General features: G+C 41.0%; 1 protein-coding gene across 4 annotated transcripts in view; it reads left to right on the forward strand.

The window, feature by feature from the left end:
• The window catches only part of aatf (apoptosis antagonizing transcription factor), a 98871-nt gene that overhangs the window by 64946 nt on the left and 6107 nt on the right, over positions 1-27818 (forward strand). For all 4 annotated transcript variants that reach the window (XM_078547958.1, XM_078547961.1, XM_078547960.1 and 1 more), the window contains one exon: positions 1897-1968. In XM_078547958.1, the coding sequence (XP_078404084.1) occupies positions 1897-1968 (72 nt within the window). The remainder of the gene's footprint in view (positions 1-1896; positions 1969-27818) is intronic.

The raw sequence follows: 27818 nt of genomic DNA on the forward strand, positions 1-27818 counted from the left end.
CCCGCTCACTGACACGGGATGACATCAGGTGGAGCTCCCGACATCACCCTGCGTCATTTCCATTTTCAGGTCGGCGGGGGCGCAGCCAAGTCAGCTGCGTGCCTGCCGACCTGTCAACGGCCTATTGAGGCCATTGAGAAACTAATTAAGGTCATTAATGGACCTGCCTGTCCAACCTTAAGGTTGGCAGAAAGGCCGGGAGCCCTGGCGGGCTTCGGAAAAAGCATCAAACCTCATCCACGGGCGGGATGAGGTTTCATGAGGGTATTTAAATTTTTATTAAAGGTCTCAATAAAAGTCATGGACATGTCCCAACTCATGTGACAGTGTCACATGAGGGAACATGTCAGGGAAATTTTTTTTATCATTTGTATTACAAATTTTCATTCCGAGCCGATCTCCCTGAGGCAGCACATAGCCTCAGGGAGATCTGTGTGTTCTTTCGCGCACATGCGCAAAAGAGCACACTCCCGGCTGAGGGAATCCCCCCCCCCCCCCCCCCCCCAGCCCCCCCCCCCCAACCAGCCCGCACAAGGAGCTTCCGAGCTGGCGTCACGCTGGGCGGCCCTTAATTGGCCCGCTGATGTGAAATGGCAGCACACTCGCACTCCCCCGGACGGGGAAAAATTTAGGTTTCCCTTGAATTCCCAGCTGACTTCAAGAATTCATTGGGCTGGATTTTACTATCAGCAGCAAAGCTCACCGCTGACCTTGAAGAAAGCTGCTCACTAAGGTCTAGTGGTCCCTGTGAGATGGAGTTCCTCTTTTGTTTAAATCTGGCACCCAATCAGGGGATCTCTAAGCATGCAGCAGCAGTGATGTCAATAAGCAGGGTAAGTTGCCAGTCACATTGAAGTATTTCCACAGGCAACAAACCAGGAAGTTAAAAACACAATGCATTCCCTTTTAATTTAAATTTTCAGTTGGTGAAATACATTATGATCGGGTTAAGATAGAAGCTAAAACATTATAAGCAAACTTAAAAGCTATTTTAAAAATGTCAATTTTCTATCATCATGGAGAAATTTGACATTCTACGAATATAAAAGTAGCTATTCAGGGCCAGTGAGGGTGTTTAGTTATAATTATGAAATTGGAACACTGTCAGAAACCCAGTTACATCTCATTCAACCAGGTTAACTTTTTCGCAGGTTTTTATCGCGAGCCTTAGCAGTGTAAAAGTTCTGTCAAATTCACTGGTTGCTTAGGGAATGCACTTTGTGAGGGGGGAGACCTCAACAGTACACTCTGTAGAGAAGTGTAGAATCATTGTCAGCAACTTTTGGATTTCCCTTTTATTCTGCGTGCGTGCCGACCGTCACTGTTGACGACAGTTTCAGTGGAGTAATGAAAGCAAACGCTGACAGTTTTGTTGTCATTACCACTACAATGTCAGGTTCAGTGTCTTAGAGAATTCTGGGTGTTGGGCTGCATCGTAAAACTCTGCAATATTGCTAATTTAAAGGTTAATAAAAGCTATATTTTCTGCAAGCTCAACTTGAATTTAAACTGAAAATGATGTCAGTGTCAGAGAAATCAGATTTTTAAAGTGTTAAATTGTCAGTGTCTGATTTATTGAAAGAAACAACTATCAACTTAAATCGGCCTTACTTAAGCTGTAATAATCTATCAAAAACTTATGCCTAAATCTGTGAATGGAAGATGTGAAGAACATGTCTCAGCGTTGCCTGTCCTTTTTGAGCTGTAGAATTCTATTTCGGAGAGTGTTGGATAAACGAGTGTCTCTATAAAGGGTAAAGAATTGGACGTTTTTTTTGTGGTGAGAGGGGGATAATGATCCAGTTATACAAATACTCCAATGCTTTTAGGGCAATAAAGCAGCTAAAAGGAAATTAAAATGAGAAGCAAATAACATTTTCATTTCTTTCCTGCCAGATACCACGTTCACAACAAATTAGTGAGTTTCATGGCACCTATTGACCATAGTACAATGAATGATGATGCGAGGTATGTAATAAATTATGGTGATCAAATGCGTTCTATGGCACAGTGATATTGACCTGTTCTTCAACCCATCACCCGCCCCTTCTCTTGCTATCAGATTACCATTTGTCACTGGCATCAAAGTGTAGCCATGCCAAATCTACTGAAGTGATCTTGCTTCTTCCATTTCTCTAATTATAATGCTACTATAAGAGAAATCATCGAAAATTTATGATTGGCCCGAAGTACATCTCTTCACAGATTGACTGCCATCACTGGGCTTTAATCGCTTTTGTACTATCCTGCAGAGCAAACTGCGATATCATAGAAAATGTATGTTGGATTTGGAAAGCCATAAAAAGTCTGCTATTTTCCATAAAGAATAAAAGTGCTGGAGTAATATCTCTCTATTGCAGCTTAATTACCCCTTTTGGGAGGAGGGGTTTGAGAGCCCAGTCAGCTACATAAATCTGCACCTTTGTCTAGATGTGTAACTTTATGGGAAAACTTAGTATTTGCAGATTCTGCAGGGTTCAAATTAATGGTATTAACAAGTCCTAAGTTAGGCATACTTACCTTGTTATTTTTGTAATTTTGGAGGGATACTTTTTTTATAAATGAGTAAACTGCTGTTGCTCACTATAGTGAGGAATAATGATGTTAGAGAAACATGGGAAATTTTCACTTTGAAACCCATAACCAGAAGGACAGTGATGGTTGTCTTGTACAAGGACAGTACAAATAATAAACCCATTTATTTAGCTTCATACTCACCCCTTTCTTTCTATGCACAACTTTTCTGCTTTTTTACACTATTGGCTTTCCTGAGCTCCTGGAAAGTGATGTTAGCAAATAAGTGCTGAATCTAGTCCATTCGTAATGGCCAGCAGTGAGAGCAGAGTTTTACTTTCCTGGCACAGGGATCTCCAGAGGCAAAGGACAGCAACTTAGACTACCAGCTGTAGGCCATGACTCATCACTAGCTTAACCACTTGGCTCCAAACCGTAGTGCATCTTGATTATTTCCTTGAAATAAATCAGATTTTTATTTGGGAAGTATTTATGTTGTGATAATCTTTTAATAACTATGGGACTGCTGTGCACACTTACTTCAGAAATCCATTGTTCTCAACAAGGTGGTTTCAGAATAAGTGGGAACCCTTGAATATAAATTAGTTAGTAATATATTCATAAAATATAGCTTTTGGCATTCATTTTAATTTGGTTTGATTAATGCTGACAAGTACAAGTAAAGGGTAGGTTCCACTAAAGAATAAGGTGAGACAAGTTTCTTGTTACTTACTCAACTCTTTCCAATTAATTGTCCTATTTTCTCAGAGGACCAGAAGAATGTTAAGGCCAAAGTTTTGCATATAAAATGAATAGCCAGTGACCCTGCACACTGAGAATGTTTGGAGAAACCATCAGCCAGTGCCAGCTTATAAAGGTTTGAGCAAACCATTCAAAATCTAATGCTCAAGAGACAACCGGGCTTGGAGACGGGTTATTCTGGGGTAACTATTTGCAGTTAACAGCTCGGTCTCGCCTTCTCGAGGGCAATTAGGGATGGGCAATAAATGCTGGCCTAGCCAGCGACACCCACAGCCCATGAATGAATAAAAAAAAAAATTCTGTTTAACAATAAGGAGTTGGGTGCTGCTAAAATTACTTGAATATTAATTGAAAAGTGGTCACATCTATATAAGCACTTATTCCCAGATTTGGAATCTAATTAGGTTCAAAACAGATTTTTAAAAATGTATGCTTGCTTTGATGGATTGTTCTTTATTTGGTTGAGCATCATCAGCCTTTGCCAGTAGCACTTAGCGGAGTGTATCAAAATATCGGAGCCTTTAGTTTTTTTGAAGAAAAGGGGTTGGGATCGAAGTGACATTATCCATTAAACCACAACAATTCAGATATTGTGGAACAGTAATAATACTCCCATTAAATGCTTTTTCATTGCAACTTCTGGAAGCTGTGTATGTATTTATGAGTGATTGTTGTTGACACCCAGAAAAGAGCATTTTTTTAAAATGTATGTGTTGGTTGATTGATTTTGCAATATATGAAGCTTTCTCTGGAGGATTTTGCAATATATACTGATGCTGATAAATACACTAAACTTTTCTTGCTATCGTAGCAGAAAGTACATAGGGATTTTGTTTTAAAGGGAGCATAATCACGTGGTGCAATTATTAAAGTATGTTTTGGAAGGAGTTTGACTTAAATGTAGCAAAAATCACCATAGGCTGTCACCGTCATTTTATATAACTTCTATTTATCGCTATTTTTTAATTTCTATTTTGTAGCTTCTATGTATTTAAACAAAAAAGGCATCTTCTCCTCTCTGGAGGCTGTTCACTGCTATAATAATTCAGAGACCAGAACAGGCCTAGTTGGAAAATTATTTTTCCACAACCAAAATTGATGCTTCTATGGCCAGGTGTAAACAACTCTCAATTCTAGAAGATCCTTAATTTTCTCCCACCCACTTAGAATTTGCATTCATGTAGCGCCCTGACATGTAAGTGAAGCAATTGAGCTAGATTGACAGGAATCCAGTGAGTTGAGCTCTCAACCTTCTGGTTGGGAGACAAATGTTCAATCATTTTAGCTGCTAGTCCGCCCATCTCCATGCAGTTGAACCTACTTGTTACAGATCCCTTGCATAAACAATACATCCCTGATCCTGGGAGGGGAAGCATTCAAATCTTGAGGATTAAGAGTTTTATTTCATTGTTTTTTCTTTTTCTTTTCTATTGCTCTATTGGCTAGTTTTATTTTCTTTGCCTACTTTCCTCATAATTTTTTGGAACCCAATACATGAACTGAATATATGGTGAGATGCACACAAGAGGTGATTGTGTTAGTTTATAATCCAGTTGTGTTTTTTTTTATTTTTGAATTACTCTTCTGTAGCTGACTCAGTAAAATTGCTAATACTGTTATTGTGCATCTCATATATATTACATTTGTAACATGCAGTATACAAAGTTCAGTGTCATGGTAAGCTATTGTATGCCTTAGCTTATCACGGACCTGGGGATTGACTGTGAGGTGTGGTGATTGCTGTGCTTGAATACAGAATCACATAGCTTTTGGTTGTATCACCATGCCTTTTGACAATCTGGACATGAAGAAAAATGCAGCAGCACTTCTAAAACCTCCACTGGAGCCAACTGCCTAGCTAGGAGCCACACGTGTTCTCACTCAAGCAGCTTAACTCAGACTCCCAAGCAGTGGCCTATATGATGAGATATGCTATTGCATCTGACTCCCTCCTTGACATGAGACTCATTGAAGGAAGGAGAAATAATATTTAAACGTCTGCAATCTCTGGGCAAAAGTCCCATCAGTTCTTTTAGGTCAGTTCACTATTGCAAAACTGTGTATAATTGAAATGGTTTGCTGCTCTAATCTTTTATGTGCAAGTATGACACCTGATTAATTAGAATAATAAGGGAAATGGATGGCACAATGGGTTTGGGACTTTACTTGACACATTGACCTGGGTTTGAATATAACCCAGACTAAAGTGAAAATATCTCTCCTTCATTGGACTGAAGTTGAGAGGGCAGAGTTAGAGTCTGCTTAAGCTGCTAAAACATCAGCCACAATTTTAATTCAGTAATTAGTGACATTTCATTCTGATTTCTCCCATCGCTACATAGGCTTTTGTGTATTAGAAACTGATTTAAACCCCCATCTTCTATTCATAATATCATGTTCTCATTTGTTAGTCCTTTGTTAACCAAAACAGTGTGGAGGAATATTATTGAAAGTTGCACTAACTTATTACAAAAACTGCATATTGATAAGTACCATAAACATTCTTCTTTGCAATTAGCTGATTATTGTGCTTCAACTGTCAGTTGCCTTCCCTGTACCCTTAGCTATAGCCTATCTGACAAATAGCAATAGACAGGGCAAGTATGCAGCACAGATTTAATCAGTTTTTACAAGAGCAATATTTTAAGTTATTTTACCTGTTAACAGTGTCATTAAGGAGCCTCATTACTCTTTTATTAGAGCATTGTAACTCACTCTATTCTTATCAGATTATAAAATGAACATAACTCATGCCACATATTAGATCTCTTGTAAAGGGATTACAGCCTTGCATTAACTCAGATTGACACGGTTTATAATTTGCTTGTTGATACACATGCAGCGATGTCATGCATTTGACCTGCAGCAGCGTGGAGGAAAGGGACACCCATACATCATCATTAAAGATGGCATCCGCTAAAGAATCAGAGCCACAGGGTCTTCCTGCAGTAATTGTCACGAAGGACAAAGAAGGCACTTTCAAGTGCAAGCTGAAATCTAAAGTCTAGTTTAAACATGAATGCTTGAGCATTATGGCAGCATTGGAAATCTACAGTGGATTCAGTAGAAACATTTGAATCTTTAATTATAACTTTGCTTACGTCAAACCTAATCAGTGAGTTTCAATGATCTGGCATTTTGCTTTTGAAACAAGTTCGCATTTTCAGAATATTGAGCTTTAGTTTATATTCTTTTACATGAGAAAAAAATCCTTATTTATCAGTCTTCTGTTCAGTATTGATCCAAAAGTTCTTTTTAACTTAAATACATTTACTTTTTTTTACTTTTATTAAACAGTGCACTCCTATTTTTCTCAGTTCTATTTAACAAATTTATGTTCAAATAATAGGGCAAATTTTGTTGTCAAAACAGTGGCCAGGTTGATGGTGCTCGCCATTATTTAAGCATAAATGATACAGCTTCAGGTGAGAGGCAGTTGTGCGGTTAAATACTACTATCCAAAGGTTGCTGTCCATGTCACAGTTCTCCACTATTAACTTTGCAAAACAGAATCTTCCAAGCTTGCCTCACCTGCATTGTTCTTATTGGTATTTGTATGGTAGATACAAGCTAGACTCACTGCAGATATTCAAGGCTAGTAATTACATGAGTAAGTACCTTTTTACAGATGTGATGTGTTAATGATTGCAGATTTAACCTCTGGGGTACCAGAATTGACTCTTAAGTTTGGAGGCTCATTTCTTCAGGTTGTGAATTGTTTTAGGAAACAATAACATGCCAGTTGTTTACTTTTTCTTTTCCTTCTCTCTCTCTCTCTCTCTCTCTCTCTCTCCCTCTTCCCCTCTCTCTCTCTCTCTCTCTCTCTCTATTTCTCTCTATATCTTTCTCTCTCTCTATATCTTTCTCTCTCTCTATATCTTTCTCTCTCTCTATATCTTTTTCTCTCTCTCTATATCTTTTTCTCTCTCTCTATATCTTTCTCTCTCTCTATATCTTTCTTTCTCTCTCTATATATATCTTTCTCTCTCTCTATATATCTTTCTCTATATATATCTTTCTCTCTCTCTATATATCTTTCTCTCTCTATATCTTTCTCTCTATATCTTTCTCTCTCTCTCTATATCTTTCTCTCTCTCTCTCTCTCAGCAAAACAACACTGATGCAAATCTAAAATAAGAACAAAAAGTGCTGGAAATGCTCAGCTTGTAAGGTGACATCTGTGGAGAGAGAAACAGTTAATATTTTTTTTCTCTTGGAAAGTCCACAACCTGAAAAGTTAACTGTTTTGCTCTCCACAGATGCTGCTTGACATATGGAATATTTCCGACATTTTCTTTTTCTTTCCCTCCCTTTATTTCTCTTCCTGTTCCTGATTTAACATGAAATTCATTCCCTTTTATCCACCCTCCTTCTCAGCGCTTCCATTGTTTAATCCTTAAATCTCATTGATTAAGAAGATAATCTGCCAATTGCCCTGATCATTGAGATCCCAGATGCTCTTTCCTTCACTGTGTTACTGGTATAAGTATCAGCTTGTACTTTCAACAACTTAGGCAAAATTTCTTTTGAGCTGACGTGTTGCAAGGGCAAATCTAACTAATGCCAGATGCTATTAGACACCTGAGTACAATGAAATCTGGCCCAATTTTGCATGTCGACCAAAGAGTTTTCAATATTGTATAACTTTCAGGTCTATAGTAAAGATGGCTGATTACTCTGCTCTTCCTTAAGAAGCATGGTTGAATCATGTGAAAGAACATAATTGATATTTGTTGATTTTTAAATACAGCTTAGACATTCCAACATAAATTTAATGAAGACAATTGACTGTGCTTAAAAGATCAAGTCCAATTAAAATATAGGGTTTGGAATCAGGAATTTTACAGAGTACTTTTTGCCCTTATTGGCCTGGGCTTTTCTCTGGCTGTTGACTCTCCTGGGAGACAGTATGGCTGTGCCAAGGTGGGAAATGTCTAGTCACGATACTCCAGCCATCAGGAAATGCTTGGAACAATTATTGTATCTGTCTTCACGGTAGAAGGCACTAAAAACATCCCAACAATAGTAGAAAAACGAGGGACAAGAGGGGCGGAGGAACTTGAAGCAATCCCTATCTCTAGAGAAAAAGTACTGGGAAAACTAATGAGACTAAAGGCTGACAAGTCCCCTGGATCTGATGGCCTAGGGTCTAGTGGCTGCAGAGATAGTGGATGCATTGATTGTAATCTTCCAAAATTCCCTAAATTCTGAAAAGACCCCAGCGGATTGGGAAAGTGTAAATGTAACTCTCCTATTCAAGAAAAGAGGGAGACAGAAAGTATGAGATGATAGGCCAGTTAGCCTGACATCTGTCATTGGGAATTTTTAAAAAATATTCATTCATGGGATGTGGGCTTCGCTAGCTGGGCCAGCATTTATTGCCCATCCCAAATTGCCTTTGGGGAAAGTAGTGGTGAGCTGCCGCCTTGAACCGCTGTAGTCCATGTAGTGTAGGTACACCCACAGTGCTGGTAGGAAGGGAGTTCCAGGATTTTGACCCAGCAACGGTGAAGGAAAAGCGATATATGTCCAAGAATGGATGGTGAGTGACTTGGAGGGGAACTTCCAGTGTTCCCATCTACCTGCTGCCCTTGTCCTTTATAGATGGCAGTGGTTGTGGGTTTGGAAGGTGCTGTCTAAGGAGCTTTGGTAAATTCCTGCAGTGCATCTTGTAGATGGCACACACTGCTGCTACTGTGCATCGGTGGTGGAGGAAGTACATATTTGTAGATGTGGTGCCAATCAAGCAGGCTCATTTGTCCTGGATGGTGTCAAGCTTCTTGAGTGTTGTAGGAGCTGCACTCATCCAGGCAAGTGGGGAGCATTCCATCTCACTCCTGACTTGTCCCTTTTAGATGGTGGACAGGCTTTGGGGAGTCAGGAGGTTAGTTACTCGTTGCAAGATTCCTAGCCTCTGACCTGCTCTTGTAGCCACAGTATTTATATGGCTAGTCCAGTTCAGTTTCTGGTCAATAGTAACCCTCAGGATGTTGATAATGGGGGATTCAGTGATGGTAATGCCTTTGAACATCAAGGGACGATGATTGGATTCTCTCTTGTTGGACATGGCCATTGTCTGACACTTGTGTGGCACAAATGTTACTTGCCACTTGTCAGCCCAAGCCTGGATATTGTCCAGGTCTTGCTGCATTTGGTTATGGACTGCTTCAGTATCTGAGGAGTCGTGAATGGTGCTGAGCATTGTGCAATCATCAACGAACATCCCCATTTCTGACCTTATGCGGGAAGGAAGGTCATTGATGAAGTAGCTGAAGATGGTTGGGCCAAGGACACTACCCTGAGGAACTCCTGCAGTGATGTCCTGGAGCTGAGATGATTGACCTCCAACAACCACAACCATCTTCCTTTGTGCTAAGTATGACTCCAACCAGCAGAGAGTTTCCCCCCGATTCCCATTGACTCCAGTTTTGCTAGGGCTCTTTGATGCCACACACTGTCAAATGCTGCCTTCATGTCAAGGGCAGTCTCTCTTACCTCACCTTGGGAATTCAGCTCTTTTGTCCAGGTTTGAATCAAGGTTGTAATGAGGTCAGGAGCTGAGTGGCCCTGGCAGAACCCAAATTGGGTGTCAGTGAGCAGGCTATTGCTAAGCAAGTGCTGCTTGATAGCCCTTCCATTACTTTACTGATGATCGACAGTAGACTGATGGGGCGGTAATTGGCCGGATTGGATTTGTCCTGCTTTTTGTGCACAGGACATACCTGGCCAATTTTCTGCAAAGCTGGGTAGTTGCCAGTGATATAGCTGTACTGGAACAGCTTGGCTAGGGGCACGACAAGTTCTGGAGCACAAGTCTTCTGTGCTATTGCTGGAATATTGTCAGTGCCCATAGCCTTTGCAGTATCCAGTGCCTTCAGCCGTTTCTTGATATCACATGGGAGTGGATCGAATTGGCTGAAGACTGACATCTGTGATGCTGGGGCCCTCCGGAGGAGGCCAAGATGGGTCATCCACTTGGCATTTCTGGCTGAACATCGTAGCAAATGCTTCAGCCTTATCTTTTGCACTGATGTGCTGGGCTCCCCCATCATTGAGGATGGAGATATTTGTGGAGCCTCCTCCTCTAGTGAGTTGTTTAATTGTCCACCACCATTCACAACTGGATGTAGCAGGACTGCAGACCTGATCCGTTGGTTGTGGGATCGCTTAGCTCTATTTATGCTGTTTGGCATGCATAGCCCTGTTGGTGTGCCTACACCACATGGACTGCAGCAGTTCAAGGCGGCAGCTCACCACCTCACCTGGTGTTGCTCCTGGCATGCTGTCCTGCACTCTTCATTGAACAAAGTTGATCCCTGGCTTGGTGGTAACGGTAGAGTGGGGGGAATATGCAGGCCATGAGGTTACAGATTGTGTTCAAGCACAATTCTGCTGCTGCTGATGGCCCACAGCGCCTCATGGATGACCAGTCCTGATTTGCTAGATCTGTTCAAAATCTATCCCATTTAGCACACTGCTACTGCCACATAACAAGATGGAGGGTATCCTCAATGTGAAGATGGGACATCGTCTCCACAACAACTGTGCGGCGATCACTCCTACCAACACTGTCACGAGCAGATGCATCTGTGGCAGGCAGGTTGGTGAGAATGAGGTCAAGTATGTTTTTCCCTCTTGTTGGTTCCCTCACTACCTGCCACAGACCCAGTCTAGCAGCTGAGTCATTTACGGCTACCGAGCCAATCTTGGTGATGGACGTTGAAGTCCCCCACCCAGAGTATATTCTGCACCCTTGCCACCCTCAGTGCTTCCTCCAAGTGGTGTTCAACATGGATTAGTGCTGATTCATCAGCTGACAGAGGGAAGTATGTGGTAATCAGCAGGAAGTTTCCTTGCCCATGTTTGACTTGATACCAGATGATCTGAGAGGTGATCTTATTGAAACATACAAGATCCTGAGGGGGGCGTTTCCCCTTGTGTAGGAATCTAGAACTAGGGGCTACTGTTTCATCTGGTGAGAGCTGCAGCTGTCAGTGGTTGCAATTGCAGAAACCTAGCCAGTCTTTAAAAAGAACTGTACTTCAAATGGATGATCATTAATTGCAGCTAATTGAATTAATATTCCCTTTGAGCTCTCTGGAAGTGATGTTTGTTTAAAAAAATGAAATTTGCTTCCACCAGAAACAAATTTGCTTTAATCAGTGATCCCAATGATGTACTGTTCAGGTAATCCAAGTGGCAAAGGGCAGTGAATCTTGTTGATAGCTTTATTCCAATCAGAACATTCCAGTATCCCTATTGTTTGCTATATACCCAAATGGAATTATGATCTTGTGATGAAATTGAAACTCGCTTTCTATCAACTTAGTGGAAAAACCTTGCTGCCAACCATTCGTTGTTTAGCTAATCGCCTAATCATCGTGAATTTAGTATGTTCCCTACGACTGTAGTTATACTGATCTGAGACAAGCTTGTGAACCAGTGCATGATGCTCGCACAATCAAAGATGAGCAGTCATTCTGATTTTATAAACATTCCAACAATTCAAAGTCAAAGTCATTTCCAAGACATGGCATGTCAGCATCATGCATGCACTTCCATTTCTTAGGATGTTGGCAGTACTGACATGGTCACGTTTAAACGCCCATTTAAAAATTGGCATGAGAAGGTGATGGTGGGCCTTGTCCTTGCACTATTCATATTATAGTGTTAGGGAATTTCTGGGGATTGATCTTGCGACAATGAAGGAGCGATAGTCGTTATGTCCAGGTCAGAGTAGTATGTGGCTTGGAGGTGATGGTGATCCCACGACATTACTTGCCTTGCCCTTCTCTGTTGTAAAGTGTGAAGTAACAGGAGCTGCTGTTGAAGTAACCTTGGTGAACTTCTGCAGTGTACAGCATACTAAAGCCAGGCATTGAAAGTGAAAATCTTTAAGAATGTATGTTGTTGAGTTGCAGTATGCTGTGAGTTGCAGTACTAGGTATGCTGTGCACCTGAATTTTAGGAGACCAGGTTTCACACTGGCCTGTGAGCTGGAAAATGAGTTTAACCACAGTCCCCAAATTGTTGAGATTTTTCATGTCTCCAACTTTACTGTGGTATCCAGTCAGATAGCTGATGTGACTTCAGAGTTATGTTATCACTTTTTCTTGACAGTGAGGCAGTATAACTGTAACCCAAATTGCAAGGTTTTTTTCAAAATGTGTTTGGCTACAGTAAATATCCAACTCTAAACAGTCACCTTAGGCAAAACAACAGCCATCTTTGGAGGAGGCACGTTAGTTGTTTGTCCAGATCCCGGCTATAGGCTGATGGCATGCTTTACTGAAACATAATCCTGAGATTGGCCAACTGCTAACAGTTATTGCTTAGTTATATGGAAATTACTACATGGTGGCCCAACCCATCAGTTAATGTTTATTTTCCAAGTGGGCTATCATCCTAATCCTGTGTGCCTACTCTTTCTGTATCCCTCTGTTCCTCTTTACCCATTTATCTAACTATTTCTAAATGTTGACATGGTTTCTTTTTCATTCGCAGACCCCAATAGTATATTTCACAGCCTCCCAATCATGTGTAAAAATAAAAGCTTCTCCTGCCCTCTGCCTTCAGTTTTGTTCATTTAATTTTACATTCATGTTCCAGGCCCCTCAACTGCTGGAAACAATCTAATTCTATCACTCTGTTCAGTTTCTTCATAATTGGAGCTCATAACTTCATACAGTGTTTCTTTTCTGTTATATGTTTCACAATTGCATCTGGACTTTAATGCCCTATAATTCTTACTGTAAAACCCAGCATCCATTATTTTTTTCATCAGCTTTATCCAGTTGAGGTGTTGTTTTTAATTTCTTATGAACTTGAATCCCAAAATCCAAACCATCAACACAACTCGATATTTCCACATTCAAAGTACGTTTTTCTTAACCAAACTTGTATTACCTCAAATTTACTGACATTGAACTCCGTCTGCCACTTTCTTTTTTGCCAATTTCACCACCATATCAATATCACCTTGCAACCTCCTTCATGCTGCTATTTTAGTATCATCTGAAAATTTAGACAACTCACTGCTGTATTCAAATCATTGGCACACACTGAACAGAAGTGATTTCAGATCAGACCCTCCAGGACACATCTCTCTTCCAACCACTCTGAAAAACTACCCTTAACTCCTACTTTCTGTTCCCTTCCTCTTACCAGTTTTTAATCCAATTTTTTACACTCCCCCTAATTTTATATCCTGAATCTTCTCTAATATCCCCTATGTGGTACCTTGCCAAAGACTTGTGAATGTCCATGTACACCACTTCCATTACATTTTCCCCATCTGCCTTATCTGTCATCACCTCAAAGAGCTTAATCACATTGAATGTGAACTGAGTTATGTCACAATTTTAGTAAATTTATGTCAATAATCCTTGATCACCCCATTTCTGATATATTGTACATAAAGGGATATTGTTTTTTTTTAAGTATGTAAATTTGTCATCATGTAACAGCCTGTTGGTGGAATCCATGTAGGCGTAAGATTTTTAATGGACCCATTTGAGATGCTAGTATTTAAATTTGATTGCCTCTTGAGGAAACATCCCCCTCAGCTGTCTGTCTCTTTGCTGATTATTTTTTCTACGTGGTAGAGAGTTGCAGGTTGTCTGGCATGCACAATGTTACTTCAAAGGCATGACTCCTATATAAATAGCATGCAGAGCTACTTAACACATGTGCCTGAAGTAGCTGAGCACAGCCAAACTGTAGCCATACTGATGCTTTATACAGTTCAATATTTCCAGTCACGTAAGGTCTCAGCTATAAGAAAAACATTTTTAGGTACATTATTTCAGGAAAGGCAGTCTAAGGATTTTCTGCATTCAAACCAGTTTCCGGTATTTGGGGAGATCCTGGTGAAAGGTTATTTAATAAATACAGGTCTGATATTTTGTAGTTCCCAATGTGTAGGCTTTTATGCAACCACACATGCCAAACCTACTCAAATAATGTTTCCTTGTGAAACTTCCCTTTCCCAGTTAACATGGATTGGTTGGATGTTGGTTTTGGACCTCATGATGATCACAGGAATGTGCAAGAAGTCATTTAACCCCCACACTCATCCCCTGCCCATTACATATTGGCTGTTATCATGATGTGTCCTTGACAATATGACCATCCTTTTGCAAGACACCTGGGTGTTGATGGACAAAAGAGCAGTTCACCTGATGGATACATATGAATTAGGAGTAGGCCATTCAGCCCCTCGTGCCTGCTCCATCATTCAATAAGATGGTGGCTGATCTGATTGTAACCTCCACTCCACATTCCTGCCTACCTCTGATAACCTTTCACCTCCTTGTTTATCAAGCATCTATCTAGCTCTGCCTTAAAAATATTCAAAGACTCTGCTTCCACCGCTTTTTGAGGAAGAGAGTTCCAAAGACTCACGACCCTCAGAGAAAAAATTTCTCCTCATCTCTGTCTTAAATGAGCGGCCCCTTATTCTCAAACTGTGACCCCTGGTTCTAGATCCTCCCACAAGAGGAAACATCCTCTCCACATCCACCCTGTCAAGACCCCTCAGCATCTTAAAGATTTCAATCAAGTCACCTCTTGTGCATCTAAACTCCAGTGGATACAAGCCTAACGTGTCCAACCTTTCCTCATAAGACAATTTATGGCTACCCTCTGTTTCTTTTTAGCTAGCCAATCTTCTAACCATGCCAATATGTTACCTCCTACACCATGAGCTTTTATATTCCGCAATAGCCTTTGATGTGGCACCTTATCAAATGCCTTCTGGAAATCTAAGTACAGTACATTCACCGGTTCCCCCTTTATCCACAGTGCATGTGACTCCTTGGAAGGATTTTGGATCAAAGACAGTAAAGCCAGCATTGGAACATTTTCAAACCATAGTACAGAGCAAACCAGTGTGGTTGAACGACAGTGTCCATCAGCGGTGGTGGGGGGATGTGGGGGTGTTCCTAGTTCCTTTTAGGATATGATTCTTCAGGTGTATTTGCAATTATCACTAGATTATTCTTATGGCTGAGCATTCAGTCAGAGTAGAGAACATAACTGCAGTCACTCTGCCATACAACAGTCCATTCTCTGAAATGGCAGATCCATCCATGAGATTTTTGGGAGTTAATGGAGGTTCACCAGGCAACCATCAACTCTTGTATTTCTGCTTGAGGGCAGGAACTCTCTCAACTTAGAGGGTGGACAGTCCCTTCTTTTCCTGAATGCGGATATCCCCCGATCCCATATGTATCGAATACATGAGTCAACTGGGTAAAATCATTCTGTCACTATAGCTAAGATCAGTAACTCATTACAGGCCATGGATCAAGCTTGCAATCTTGCTTTCTGTGTGACTTAGTGCACAATGGTACGACCCTGTGTCGCGCTAAGTCACCGGAATAGCCATTGTATTCAATTAACTACAAAAAAAAGCTGTCATCTTGGTGAGATAACTGCTGTCACATTTGTTTATCAAAATTATCTAGTTAAATTGAGTTACAAGTGGTATATAGATGCACAGGCACTCTTTGACCTGTGAGGTGATTCAGTGGAACTGTGAACTGCATTATAACCATCTTTACCGTTGCATGGAAATATTTTGCCTAATGTAGAGTTCAAATTTTCCCAGGTGGACGGAATGAAAGACCTGTTTGTGTGCTGGTCATTAAGGGTCCTAAGTGAAATATTTCTGGACAGTCTGGATTGAATTCCTGATGGAAAAAAGTCAACAGCACAAAACAAGCCTCTATTCAGCATGGTTGGTGTCCAAATGAAACAGCTAAATTAACACCATAAGCGCAGACAGTCTGGGAAATTGAAGTATCAAACTGGTGCATAGCGGATGTTCTTCAGAAGTTAGCATTGTGCTAACACCTAATATAGCTAAAGGTACTAATGACACCATTACTAGCTTAATTGAACCTGCACCAAGCAGCTCGCCATAAATAGTAATGGTTATTATTTAAAATTCCCTTTGTGTTAAGTTGGGAGTGCAAAATGTGTTGGATTCAATCTAGAAGGTTACTTCGTAATGCAGGTTACATTATACACTGTGACTTCTCCAAATCTGGAAATTATTGCTCAGAAACACCAGTTGTCTGGAAATTTTTTGAGCAGACTCAAGCATTCCCTCTGTGTCATCAGCATCATTTTAGTGCAGTACTTTGGGAGCAGAGACATGGAAGATACAGTGTTGTAACCTCTGAGTTCCAGGGCATTGTATTGGGGGGAGTGTACCTCAAAGATCCAAAGAGGCGCTAGGGAAACCCCACACCTGGAAGTCCACAGGTAAGGCCTGCATGGCAATTAGCCGGAAGTGCAAAGGTCCGTTGGGCAATTGCCTTGTGCTGCGGACCATCTGAAAATGCAATTTAAACAAACCTTGGATGGTTCCGACAGGGAAGCACCCCCCACCCCCAGCCCCATGAGGGACTCTTCTCTCCCCCCACCCCCCTGCTGCTTTACCTGGTTTACAGCAGCTACTGCTGTAAAGAAGCAGGTGTGGCCTCCTTGCACCTGACAGAGCTGCCCTTCGACACTAGGCCTCGGGGACGCACTGCACTGCCCGGATCTTGCCTGGCCTGAGTCGCAAGGATGGAACGAAAAAAATAAGGTAAAAAAACTGGGAGCGGAGTGGCAGTCTGACTCAGATTGCCACTCCGAGGAAGTTAGGGCCCATATTATTGGATAAATAAAAGTTTTAATTGCAGCTTATCATTGTTTTGTTTGAGGTAAATATTTATACCTGCGGTGCTTTCTGGTTCTCACCATTGTGATTAGACATTCTAACACCTTTCTATAATGCAGAAAATCCAGAAATGACTTGGTCCCAAGAGTTCTGCACTGGAAAAGTTATGCTAAACTTTGAATACTGTGATATATTCACTGGTTCAACAAAAGCCAAGCAACCTCAAAATAATTCTAGGCCCATGTGGTGCTAATCATAAGTTGGCTGCTTTACAAGGAGTGAGGCATTATACTGTGTAACACACTGTTATTCTGTTGAAGTGGAGCTGTGTATAATATAGTGTGTCCATTTAAGGTTAGAAAGTTGTTATGCTTCCCTGAAATCAACTTAAAGGTGAACTTCTCTAGATCCTCTGGTCATGGAGAGGTCAGCTGAACCTTTTTAGATTTTTACTCTTCTAGGTCTGACTCTAAGTTTAATATTCAGTACTAACTTTGGTTGCTGTAAAGCTCTCTCCCTGTCAGTTAGAAATTACTGACATTCTTTTAATTTTTTGTGAGATGTAGAAATTTACCTGTCCAATGGATCAACTCAAACCTTTCTGCAGGTGCAGGTTGCCCGTGGTTCTGATGAAGGGTCATCATCATCCTGAAACATTAACTCTGTTCCCTTCTTCAGATGCTGCTGTACCTGCTGAGTATTCGCAGCATTTTCTGTTTTTATTGCCCAATGAGTCGCTGAGCCATGCAGACTGGAATGACCCAGGTTCAGTCCTGATCTGTGTTCAGCTCGTTGATCACAGTCTGAGATATAAGTACAGAGGGTGAAATAGGCCAGGCCTCTTTGTGGATGCAAAGCTAGAGTAAGATTGGACTGCTTTGCTGTGATGCTCCCACCCCTGCATTCCACCCCAACCCAAACTGCAATTAGATAGTCGGTATATATTTGTGGGCATAGTGCCTCGCATTGCTCTTTACAGTAAAAGTGTGACCAGTGCCATGGGAAGGAGCCAGTATCATTCGGAGGAGGAGAAAATTGACAAGGAAATAAAATGTTGTGCAATATATATTTATCTTATAAATTGTTTGATCAAGAGTAATAGTAAATAATTGACTTTGTGTTTGAATTTTCACTGACAAGGAAGAGGGAAATTTTCACCCTACTAAATATTAAGGAAGCTACAGGCTCAGGCACTAAAATTCCCGTAGGTGTTTTTTTTGTGTATATAACGTTTTCTTATAGAACTACAATTATTCAACTTTTTTTTTGAAAGGTTGACTATATATTACAAAAATTAAGCTAAAGAGTTTGTGATATAACACCCAGTAAATCAAGAAGTAGCAAATAGGTTATAGAAAATGAACATTTCATGTTGTTCATGGAAGGTGCAAGTGGAAATCAGACTGTCCATGGGGAGAAAAGGAATGCTGGGAATGACCAACTCCCTGGATCACACTTGTGCACCTTCTAGTGACCAGTTATAGAATGCACAAAATGAACAGCAATTGCATCTAGAAACAAGAGAAGTATTTAATATGCTTATATATGTTATTTTAGCCTTGATTAATTTTGTAAGTGGTTGGACATTGTAAAATTTCCCCCTCTTCCTACAAACTGAGATCAGGTTTGCTTTTAATAAATTTCTCCTTTTGCTCATGATTATCTGTTATGGTTGCAATTTTAACTGTAGCTCAAGCTTCAGAAAGCAAACAAAGATAGAGTGGAATAAATTCTACAGATCCTCACTGCAGGTGAAAGGTGAGGGCTTGTATCTTGTGGGAAGACAGTATAAGGTGTATGTCCACCTGTGTTAGATATTTGCCTGCATGGATATTTATCTGTGTAGAATGATAATATTTGCAGATTGTGTTAACCCTTTCCCATTTTATCTTGTGTTGTAGAATTTGTGTGCAGCGGGCAAAGTTGTGGTTGTAAACTGCCAATTGTAAAAGGAGTATTTGTACATAGCATAGCATGTAGAGTTGATCCTGAAAGTCAGGCTATCAGTTATATTCTAGTGGTGTACTGACTCGCATTGGGAACAAGGATTTTAAACTAACTCCGTTTCAGTACTACTTGTGACATGTTCGTAGTGAACTGCCCAGACTACTTACTGCCAGTCCCAAGAACTGATTGATGAGGGGAGAGATGATCCACAACCTCCAATTCAAGAATTGAATAATACTCATTAGATTCCTTAGTATTTTTAAAACATTCATTAACTTTATTTTATTACAGGCAATTGCATTTTCATTACCTTATTGTTTAAATAGATTTGCTTGCGAAGGAATTATTGAGGAAAATCACGATACCTTTATTAATTGTAATAATGAGAGGAAGTTCTGTTGGATTCCTTCAGTATTTTTCAATAAACTCCTCAAAGTAGATTTTATGTGTACTTCTATGGTACTTTAGCTTTGCCCATTCTCTGCTGGTTGGTGAACCATTGTACCATGGCACAGCAATGACATGTCCCTGCAAATCAGCATGAGCTGGGTTCCACTGTTGACCAGGCTGCCCTCACGGGAGAAGGCATAAGTTAGAGAGCTTGGCATCTGTACTTGCACTCAGCTGTAGAAATGAGCTATCAATGTCTAGAAGTAGGTTTCCTGACTGTGGTGTTTGCCTGTTTACAGTGGGAGATTAACTCAAGTGTCAGGGTGGAAAAATTACTACTGAAATCATGTTTGAGACATAAAATGTGTGTCTTGGTCACCAGGATTCAGCAGCCATGTTGGCACAGTCCAAGATAATTGCCTTTACCTTGCTTGGAGATAATTGTTGATGTTTAGCTTGAGCAAAGTGATTTTCTTCATTAATTTACCTAGATTATTATTTTAATCTAATTTAGTTTGGTCGATGGCCTATTTATCATCTAAACAAACTCTCATTCTGATTCATCTGCCTCTTTGTAATAATTTACAATTACTGTTAATTGTTTTTGTTTTGGGACTGTCATCTTGTGTGTGCTGCTTTCGTTTCATCCAGTATTGGGCAAGACACAAAGTTAAGTTAGCTGGTTTCTGAAGCTCAATTTCACTCTTACAGTTTGGCATATATTTGTGAATTGCGAGTTTTGTCAGACTTTTTTATATTTCAGTGGGAGTAGGAGAGAGCCAGAGAAATTGGGAACCCTGATACCATAGCAAATAAAGTCCTCATTTCACAAGTATGTAGCTTCATGAGTCATTTATATTCTACTATCTTCCCCATAGTTCCCTGTACTTTAAAATGGCTGGTTAGAGGCAGCCTGTCAAGATTGCGGTGTAGAATTTCATCTATGGTAATACTGAAGTTCCATTTCAGTGTTGCAAGAAATTGCTAATCAAGTCCCTGTGTACATTATTTGATAAAAGTAGTGTATAATTGAGCTATGCAGACCAGGAAGGTTTTGGGTTCAATTTCACCATTCTGCTAAGTTAGTCGATCTTGCCCATTGTAGCTCAGTGACACTTACATTGGTCTTGTATCTCTTGGGTTTTGGAGAAGAAAATCTACAAAGTATCTCATTGCTAGCCAATGTTCTTGAACTGGGAAATGCACTTGGGATCGAGCTTGACTATGATGCTTTTGAGAGTTGACTAGCTGCCCAGCGATCAATATTTAGGTTCAGATATGAAGATTTAACATGCGTTACCTTTCATCATTCTTCCTGCCAAAATGTCACCTCACATTTCTCCATTGAATTTCATCCATTATGTGCCCAATCCAGCAGCCAGTCAATGGCCTTTTGATGGTTCTGATAATCTTCCTCACTGTTTACTACACTTCCAAGTTTCATGTCGCTTGCAGATTTTGAAATTTGTTCTGCACATCCTAGTCCAATTCATTAAAGTATATCAAAAACAGTACTGGTCCTAGCACTGAACCTTAGGGAATGCCACTGTACATCTTCCTCTGATCTGAAGAAGAGTCAATCACCACAAAGCTCTGTTTTATATCCTTTAGCCATTTTTTTTCTCTGCTGTCACAGCTTCTTTTCTTCTGTGGGCTTCAATTATGGTAACTAACAAGCCTAATATGTGGTACTTTATCAGACACCTTCTGTTAGTCCATACACACAACATTAACTGCACTGCCCTAATTCGTTCTGTTATCTCATCAAAAAACTCGAATCAAATTAGTCAAACACGACTTGGCCCTTAAACCCGTGCTGGCTTTCCTTTAACAGCCAAGCTCGTCCAAGCGGTGATTCATTTTCTTCCTGAATATTGATTCCAAAAGTTTCCCCACTGCTGATTTTAAAGATTTTAAACTGACTGTTCTGGTCTGTAATTGCCAAGTTCATCCTTCTCCCAATTTTTTTTCCATCAAGGGTTTAGCATTTGGAATCCTCTGGCACCACCCCTGTATCTAAGGAAGACTGGAATATTGCAGCCAGCATCTCTGCAATTTCTACCCTTACTTCCCTCAGAAACCTATTATGCAATCCATGTGGGCTGAGTGACATATCTACTTCCAAGCACTGTCAGCCTTCCTAGAACCTTTTTATTTTTATTGCATCCAATTTCCCAGCAAGCATCTAATTTATCATAGCTTTGGCAAAGTCCTCTTCCCTGGTAAACACTGAAGCAAAGTATTAATTTAGTGCTTCAGCCATGCCCTCTGGCTCTACTAATCGATCTCCATTTTGGTCCCTAATCGGCCCCACTGCATCTTTGACCACCCTTTTACTGTAAGTATAGAAGACCTTTGTATTTCCAATTATGTTAATCGTCACTAGGCTAGGGAGAGAAAGATCAGCAAGGGTCTCTGCTCTGAAATATTGCCCCATGTCTTCTATTGATAAAAGTGTGTGGACACTGGATCAAGCTTAATTATTCTGTGTTGTCATCTCCCTGACCATATTTGCATTACTGAATGGCACATTTCACTCTTGTCCGAGGGCCTATGTGAATAATAGCCATTTTGGTGAGGTGCAGGGAGAGTGCGGCTTGAGGTGCAAATAACCAGCACCATGGCACACGCTACACCCCTCAGGGCGGGAACATTGAAAGTGTGAATTTTAATAACAAATTCCAATTCAGCCATTGGAATTTATAGAATCTACTACAAATTTATTTTATCAACATTTGATAAAAGAAATAATTTCAGAACCTTGCATGGTGCTCATGAGAGGAGAGGTTGCTTGTAAAACTTCCCTTTAAGCATGAAAGCAAGCCATTTAGTATACCCACTAAAAAGCCCACCAAAGAATATTTTCATCCTTATTCTGTAAGTGGTAAAATATTGTAGGACTGTTTAATTAATTTGTTTGATTTGTGCAAACTTGCATCCACCTCAGTTAATGGAGAGGCCATTAAATATTGCCATCTGGTGGTCATAATCTGCACTTTTGTGATTCTAACAGCTCATTGAATACATGCATGAATAATTAGTTTTGGATTTTGGTTAAAAATGACACTAAATTATTAGAATAAAGTTTAGGGAATGCCTTCAAAACTATTTGATTTCTTTATCTGATAACAGCATGTCCTGAAGAGAGATCAGTTGTAAGAATTCTGTTAAATGACCTGCTCTTAACTTTGTAAATAAGTGTGTATCTGTAAAAGTGGGTATGTGATGAGTAAATGTTTCTGTTATATGACCAGTAATTGTGGAGCTATGTATACCTGTTGCCTGCTGAGATTGTGAAAGGTGTTTGGAAACAATCTTGGTGCCAAACATTTATTTCCCATTTTGTCATTGTATCTTTTTTGCCAAAATGTTTCTTCCTTCCTGTTACCCTCTCTCACTGTTATTGACTAGAGTTTAGTTCCATGGATGCTGGTCTTTTTATCTCGGGGGTCTGTGGGCCTGTGTCACTATTACTGAGAGAGTACAAGGACTGTTTGCTCCTAAATCTTTTCCAATGTTCTTTTGGCCAATCAATAACAAGTGTAAAGGACATTATAACAGCTGGAAGAGGCCCTTTAGATCCACCTGGCCTGTCCCATTGGACCGCCCAGGCAGGTTATTCCCTCCATGTCTTCTCCCTTCCCTCATTTCCAGTCTCTGCTCACCATTTCCCTCCCTGACCGTACTCGGTCAAAAAAAACAAGCCGAGATGGCGATTGAACCTGCAACCTTCCAGCTTTGTAATGGTTCATGTTAGCATTTATTCCACGCCACCGCATTGCCCCATATTAAGTTTTAGAACTCCTACAGGAAGCACCAAATCTCTCAATGCACTGGTGGTAATATGCTGCTTAATATGAATCTGTATCAACCATGAAATACCTTACTACACTTACCTCTACTAATGATATTCTGAAAAAATTCTATGAAGGGGTGGAAACCTGTTACAAATCACTGGCTCAAATCTACTTTTAATACGAAAAATCAAAGAATCATGGTTCATTTTGCATAGCCTTAAGGGAGCTGAAAGTATTAAAATGTACCCTTACCCTAGTGAATTTCAACAGTGACAAGGTTAAACTTGCAGGATTGATGAGTTTCTGTTTCTGCATGGTGTACCTGGCAAAAAGAAGCATTGCAACTATAGAAAGAAGGAGAGATATTGTATGTAATCCATGCCTGTGTGAACTGTTTGTGGGATAACTTGCTGTATTGGACTGAGGTCTTGCTAACTAACGTTTTATTTTTGCAATGGGCATTGGCAGTTTTTATTTATTCAATTTGTTTTTATAAAGGTGAACATATTTGAGCAGGCTTCATATTAGAAACCGCTGTGTAATACACGTCCCCTAAGTTTTCAGTTCTACGGTCAGCTTCCATCTCCTCACTGTGTCATCTTAGTGTGTTGGAGATTTACGAACAGTTATAGTTGTAAATTAATTTTATATGCTAAATACAGTCTTGTATAGTAATTGTCTAATTTATATGTAAATCACAAATCAATTGATGCTAGAAAACACAATAGTGCTAACAGCGAGGCTGTTAGTGGACCAGAAATTAATCCACCTCTGGAAGTTCTTTAAATTTGCCTGGGAGCAGGGTGGGGGTTACCATGTTGCTGGGGAAGCACATTATTTGTCCTCGTTCTTCTTCCCCTGCCCCCCCCCCCAGTTGTTTAATGTGCAATGTAGGATTTGAGATTTCATCCTAATGTTACCGGATGCCATAAAGTCACTGCCAATTAATGTCCATTGCATATGAGCTGAACAAAATGACCTGGTAATGTTTGGGGCAGGAGACAATTGATCCACCTAGGCTACTATGTCAAGCCTGCCATCAATGTTCTTTATTGTGATTACTAGTACTTATAGACCTAACGGTGATGAATTCATCCAGTCCTTTTTTTTAGAAATTTGTCATGGCTAAGGAAGTGGGTTGCAGAGCGAAAGCTCTTTTTCATCTGGAGCTTGGACTTCAGTCCCATTCTCGCATCAGGTGTACCCGTGAATGTATGAAAAAGTGAACGCTTTCTCTTTTTCTTTAAAACAACATGGAGAATGGGCAATCTGCATTGTAACAAGATGGAATCAAAGTGGGGGTGGGGGTGGGGGGGAAAACAGGTACACTCCCTCATCTGCAAATATACCTGAAGCTGCCCAAGGCTGGAAGTCACCTGCTTGTTTGGGCAGGGCGTGAAAACGTAAACGATGTTTTTGGGACATTTATTGGAAGAGACTTTGTTTTAAAAATGCAACAGATCCCTCCTATGGATTTAACAGCTACTATTGTCTACATGTCCCCAAAAACTGATGCACAATGGCTGCACAGACCTAGTGGCTGCGGAATGAAATGAAGGGGTGTGAAGGAAAGCCACTCTATAACAAGAAGGTGCAAATGCCTGGGAGTCACACATTGTGTGTCAGTGCTAACGTTGTTTGGGGACCATTTGTTTGGACAAAGGGAGCACCATGAGAACACTATGGTCACCTGACAAAAACCAGCTTATGATGAAAAACATTTATTAACACACATATTGAGAGCACAGGTCAGTCATTCTGGGAGATGAGATTTAAAGGGAAGAGATCCTGCCCAGCTGAGGAAGAAGTGTGCCTAGAAATTCACTAACCAGCAGAGAAGTGGGAGCAATCCTTTTACCTACAGATTTGCAGAACCAAGCCATTCCTTCACTGCAGGGTCTTGACTACAACATTGACTGAAACAAAGCCAGAAACCTACTGTTGCAAGGAATAAACCACTGAACTCATCGCCAGAAAGTGCCAACCTCCATTTTCTACAGTGAGCCAAAAATAAATAATCAGGCCGGCAACATTTTCAGCTTCCATCTCAAAGGGTAATAATATAATGACTTTTGGACTCTTTAAAAACCCGAAGTGCATGCTATCTCTTTTGTAATCACCTTTTCATGTACGCGTGTGTTTTGTGTGAGTGTGGGTGCTATTGCAATTACCTTTGGGGTTTGAGAAATAAACATTTATTTTTTTGAAAAACCTGCAAGTAAACCTGTCTTGTGCCTGTTCTTGGGAGCCACAGCACTCGAGAGGTTTAAACGTTTCTTTAAAACCCATTTTGTTGCGGTTAGTCGAGAGGTGAAAAAAGATAATGGGGGGGGTCTAACCTACCATCTCTCCCCTCTCCATAATGCCCATCCAGACACCAGTGTTGAAAACCTCAGGTGTGGCAGACTTAAATCCTACCTATGATAAACCTTGAAACCATTTCACAAAACTACATTTGGGGAAAAAAGTGATTTTTGATTTTTTTTAAAATGGACCCTGACCAAGTGCTCTGAATTGCTTAAAAAAAAACTAATAGTTGCAATGGTGCAGTGCTGAGCTACCAATGAGGAAACCTGAACTAGAATCCATGTCAACTGATTATTCATGTTCTGCCCTCCCAAAGGGGACAGGTTTGCCCACCTGTGAAGTCATTCAGATGAAGGAGGGAAAACCGGCCATGCAGTTATCTCCCCACAATACATAAATGTGCCCTTGGTTTCATCAGCCAAACGTATCATTGATTATATCTGTGGAGGTGACTATCAGGATGGTTCACTTAGGGAACAAATATAACTTAAAAGGGGAATTGTCTACATACTTCTATTGGTGCAAATTTGGGTTTTAATACTTAGAGCTCTGAGATAACCACCAAGAAATTTAACAATTTTTTCGCACTTGTTATCTAGGCTGCTCTATAAAGTTTTTCTACCTTCTGCACCTGCAAGAGAAAGATGGTTCTTTACTGGACTTTATTTAATGCTATAAAATAAGTACATTGTCTATGCTCTCTGTTCACAAAGGCTCAAAGCAGAGTGCCTACAGCATTCACCGAGCGCAGCTTCCCAAATTCCGGTTTCTGCAGAGCACTTCCTACATGTCGGGATGATTAATTCTGAAAGCTGCTTGGAGTGTGAGGCCAACATGTCATGCCTGCAAAGGTATTGTATTCCTAACTTTCAAGATACAGACTTCAGTCAATGTGGATGTTTGAAAATTGACTTTAAAAAGTGGCCAAAATGCTGCCCAAGGGTCAGCTGACCTTCTGTGATTTCTAAACAGACAGAAGATTAACTGGCATCGGAACACGCTTCTGGAAAGTTCTGAAAATGTAAATGACGGTGGCTGGAGTGCCCGCCCTTGAATAGACATTCACAATGTGGAAACTACTTGTGGACTTACATCTCCTGCTGCCTGTCTATTTACCAAAACTCAAAATCAAGAGTGCTGCCAGACGCAGGGTCTGCAAATCCGACCAAAGAAAGGTGCAGAGAAACCAATTCATTGCAAGCAGATGGGAACAGCCGCCATTAAGACACCATTGTGTAGCCGTGGCTTCCGACCTCGAATCAGTTAAGGTATTGATCATGAGGAGGTGGTTGGGAGGCATTCACGTGACTGAAACTGACTCCAGATCATAAGTTCTTTTACTCCCAGAACCTGGGAGGGACAGATCAGCCTGCAAACCAACAGGACAATAGGGACCATCCTCCAGTGAGAAAAACAGAACTCTGACAACCCAGGCAGTGAGAGAAGGGGACTAATTCGTTTCAAGCCTCGCCTCCACAAAACGTGGCCTCGACTGGAGACCTGAGGCTTCCAACTTCCATCCATGCAAAGAACCACGAGAGAGTGAACCCATCCAGGCCTGCTACGCGTGTATTTATAAAGGACTGAAACGTGGACACGTGATTTGCTTCTTGCTAATAACCTAAATGCACGCTTTGTCTCCAGAATCCATCTTTAATTGTGTATATGTCTGTGTGCGTGAGGGAGTGAGCGTGTTTCCGTTGTGTTTACATTTCGAGGTGTTGTGCAAGTAAACGTTGGGCTGTAACTTCTGATGGAGTGGCAGATGAGTTAGATTGCCACTCCACCCGGAGGTTCTTCCCTGAAACATCCAGCCGATCCCACCTCGCCTGACCTTCCGACTCTGGCCAGGCGAGATCTGGGCAGTGCAGCGCCTCCCCTGGGACCCAGCGTCGAGGGCTGTAGCGTCGAAGGTAAGTAAGCCGAGGCCCCTTTTTTTTGCGGCACTGGCTGATGTAAACCAGGTAAGTTCTTAAAGGTCCAGCCAAGTTTAAAGGTCTTTGACAAGGTAAGTATGTAAGGTAAATGGGTAGAATTTTGGAGGGATGGGTAGGGGTGGGGTTCGGGTCGGGCTTTGGGTGTGGTGGGGGTGTCGGGTTAGGCCTAGGGCTCTGAGGGACCAGGCCTTTGTGGGGGTGTTGAGCTGGGCCTGGTGGGTCAGTGTCGGGCTGGGCTGGGGTAGGGGGTGGTGGTGGGACAGTCTTTGGGGGTGTGAGGGGAGTCCCATGGGGGTTGTTGGTGTTGACCTGTACAATAGTTACCCAGAAGCTAGATAACTATTGGTGTAAGACAGTCGGACCACTTAAATTGCAATTTTCTGATGGTTCCCAGTACACGGAAATTGCCCGTGGAAAGTTTGCACTTCCAAGGAAATTGCTGTGTAATCCTTAGCTGAGAACTTCCAGGTGGGGTTCCCAGTGCATCTTTGGGGT

This window comes from Cetorhinus maximus, chromosome 9 (assembly GCF_964194155.1).
Source record: "Cetorhinus maximus chromosome 9, sCetMax3.hap1.1, whole genome shotgun sequence".
Taxonomy (NCBI): domain Eukaryota; kingdom Metazoa; phylum Chordata; class Chondrichthyes; order Lamniformes; family Cetorhinidae; genus Cetorhinus; species Cetorhinus maximus.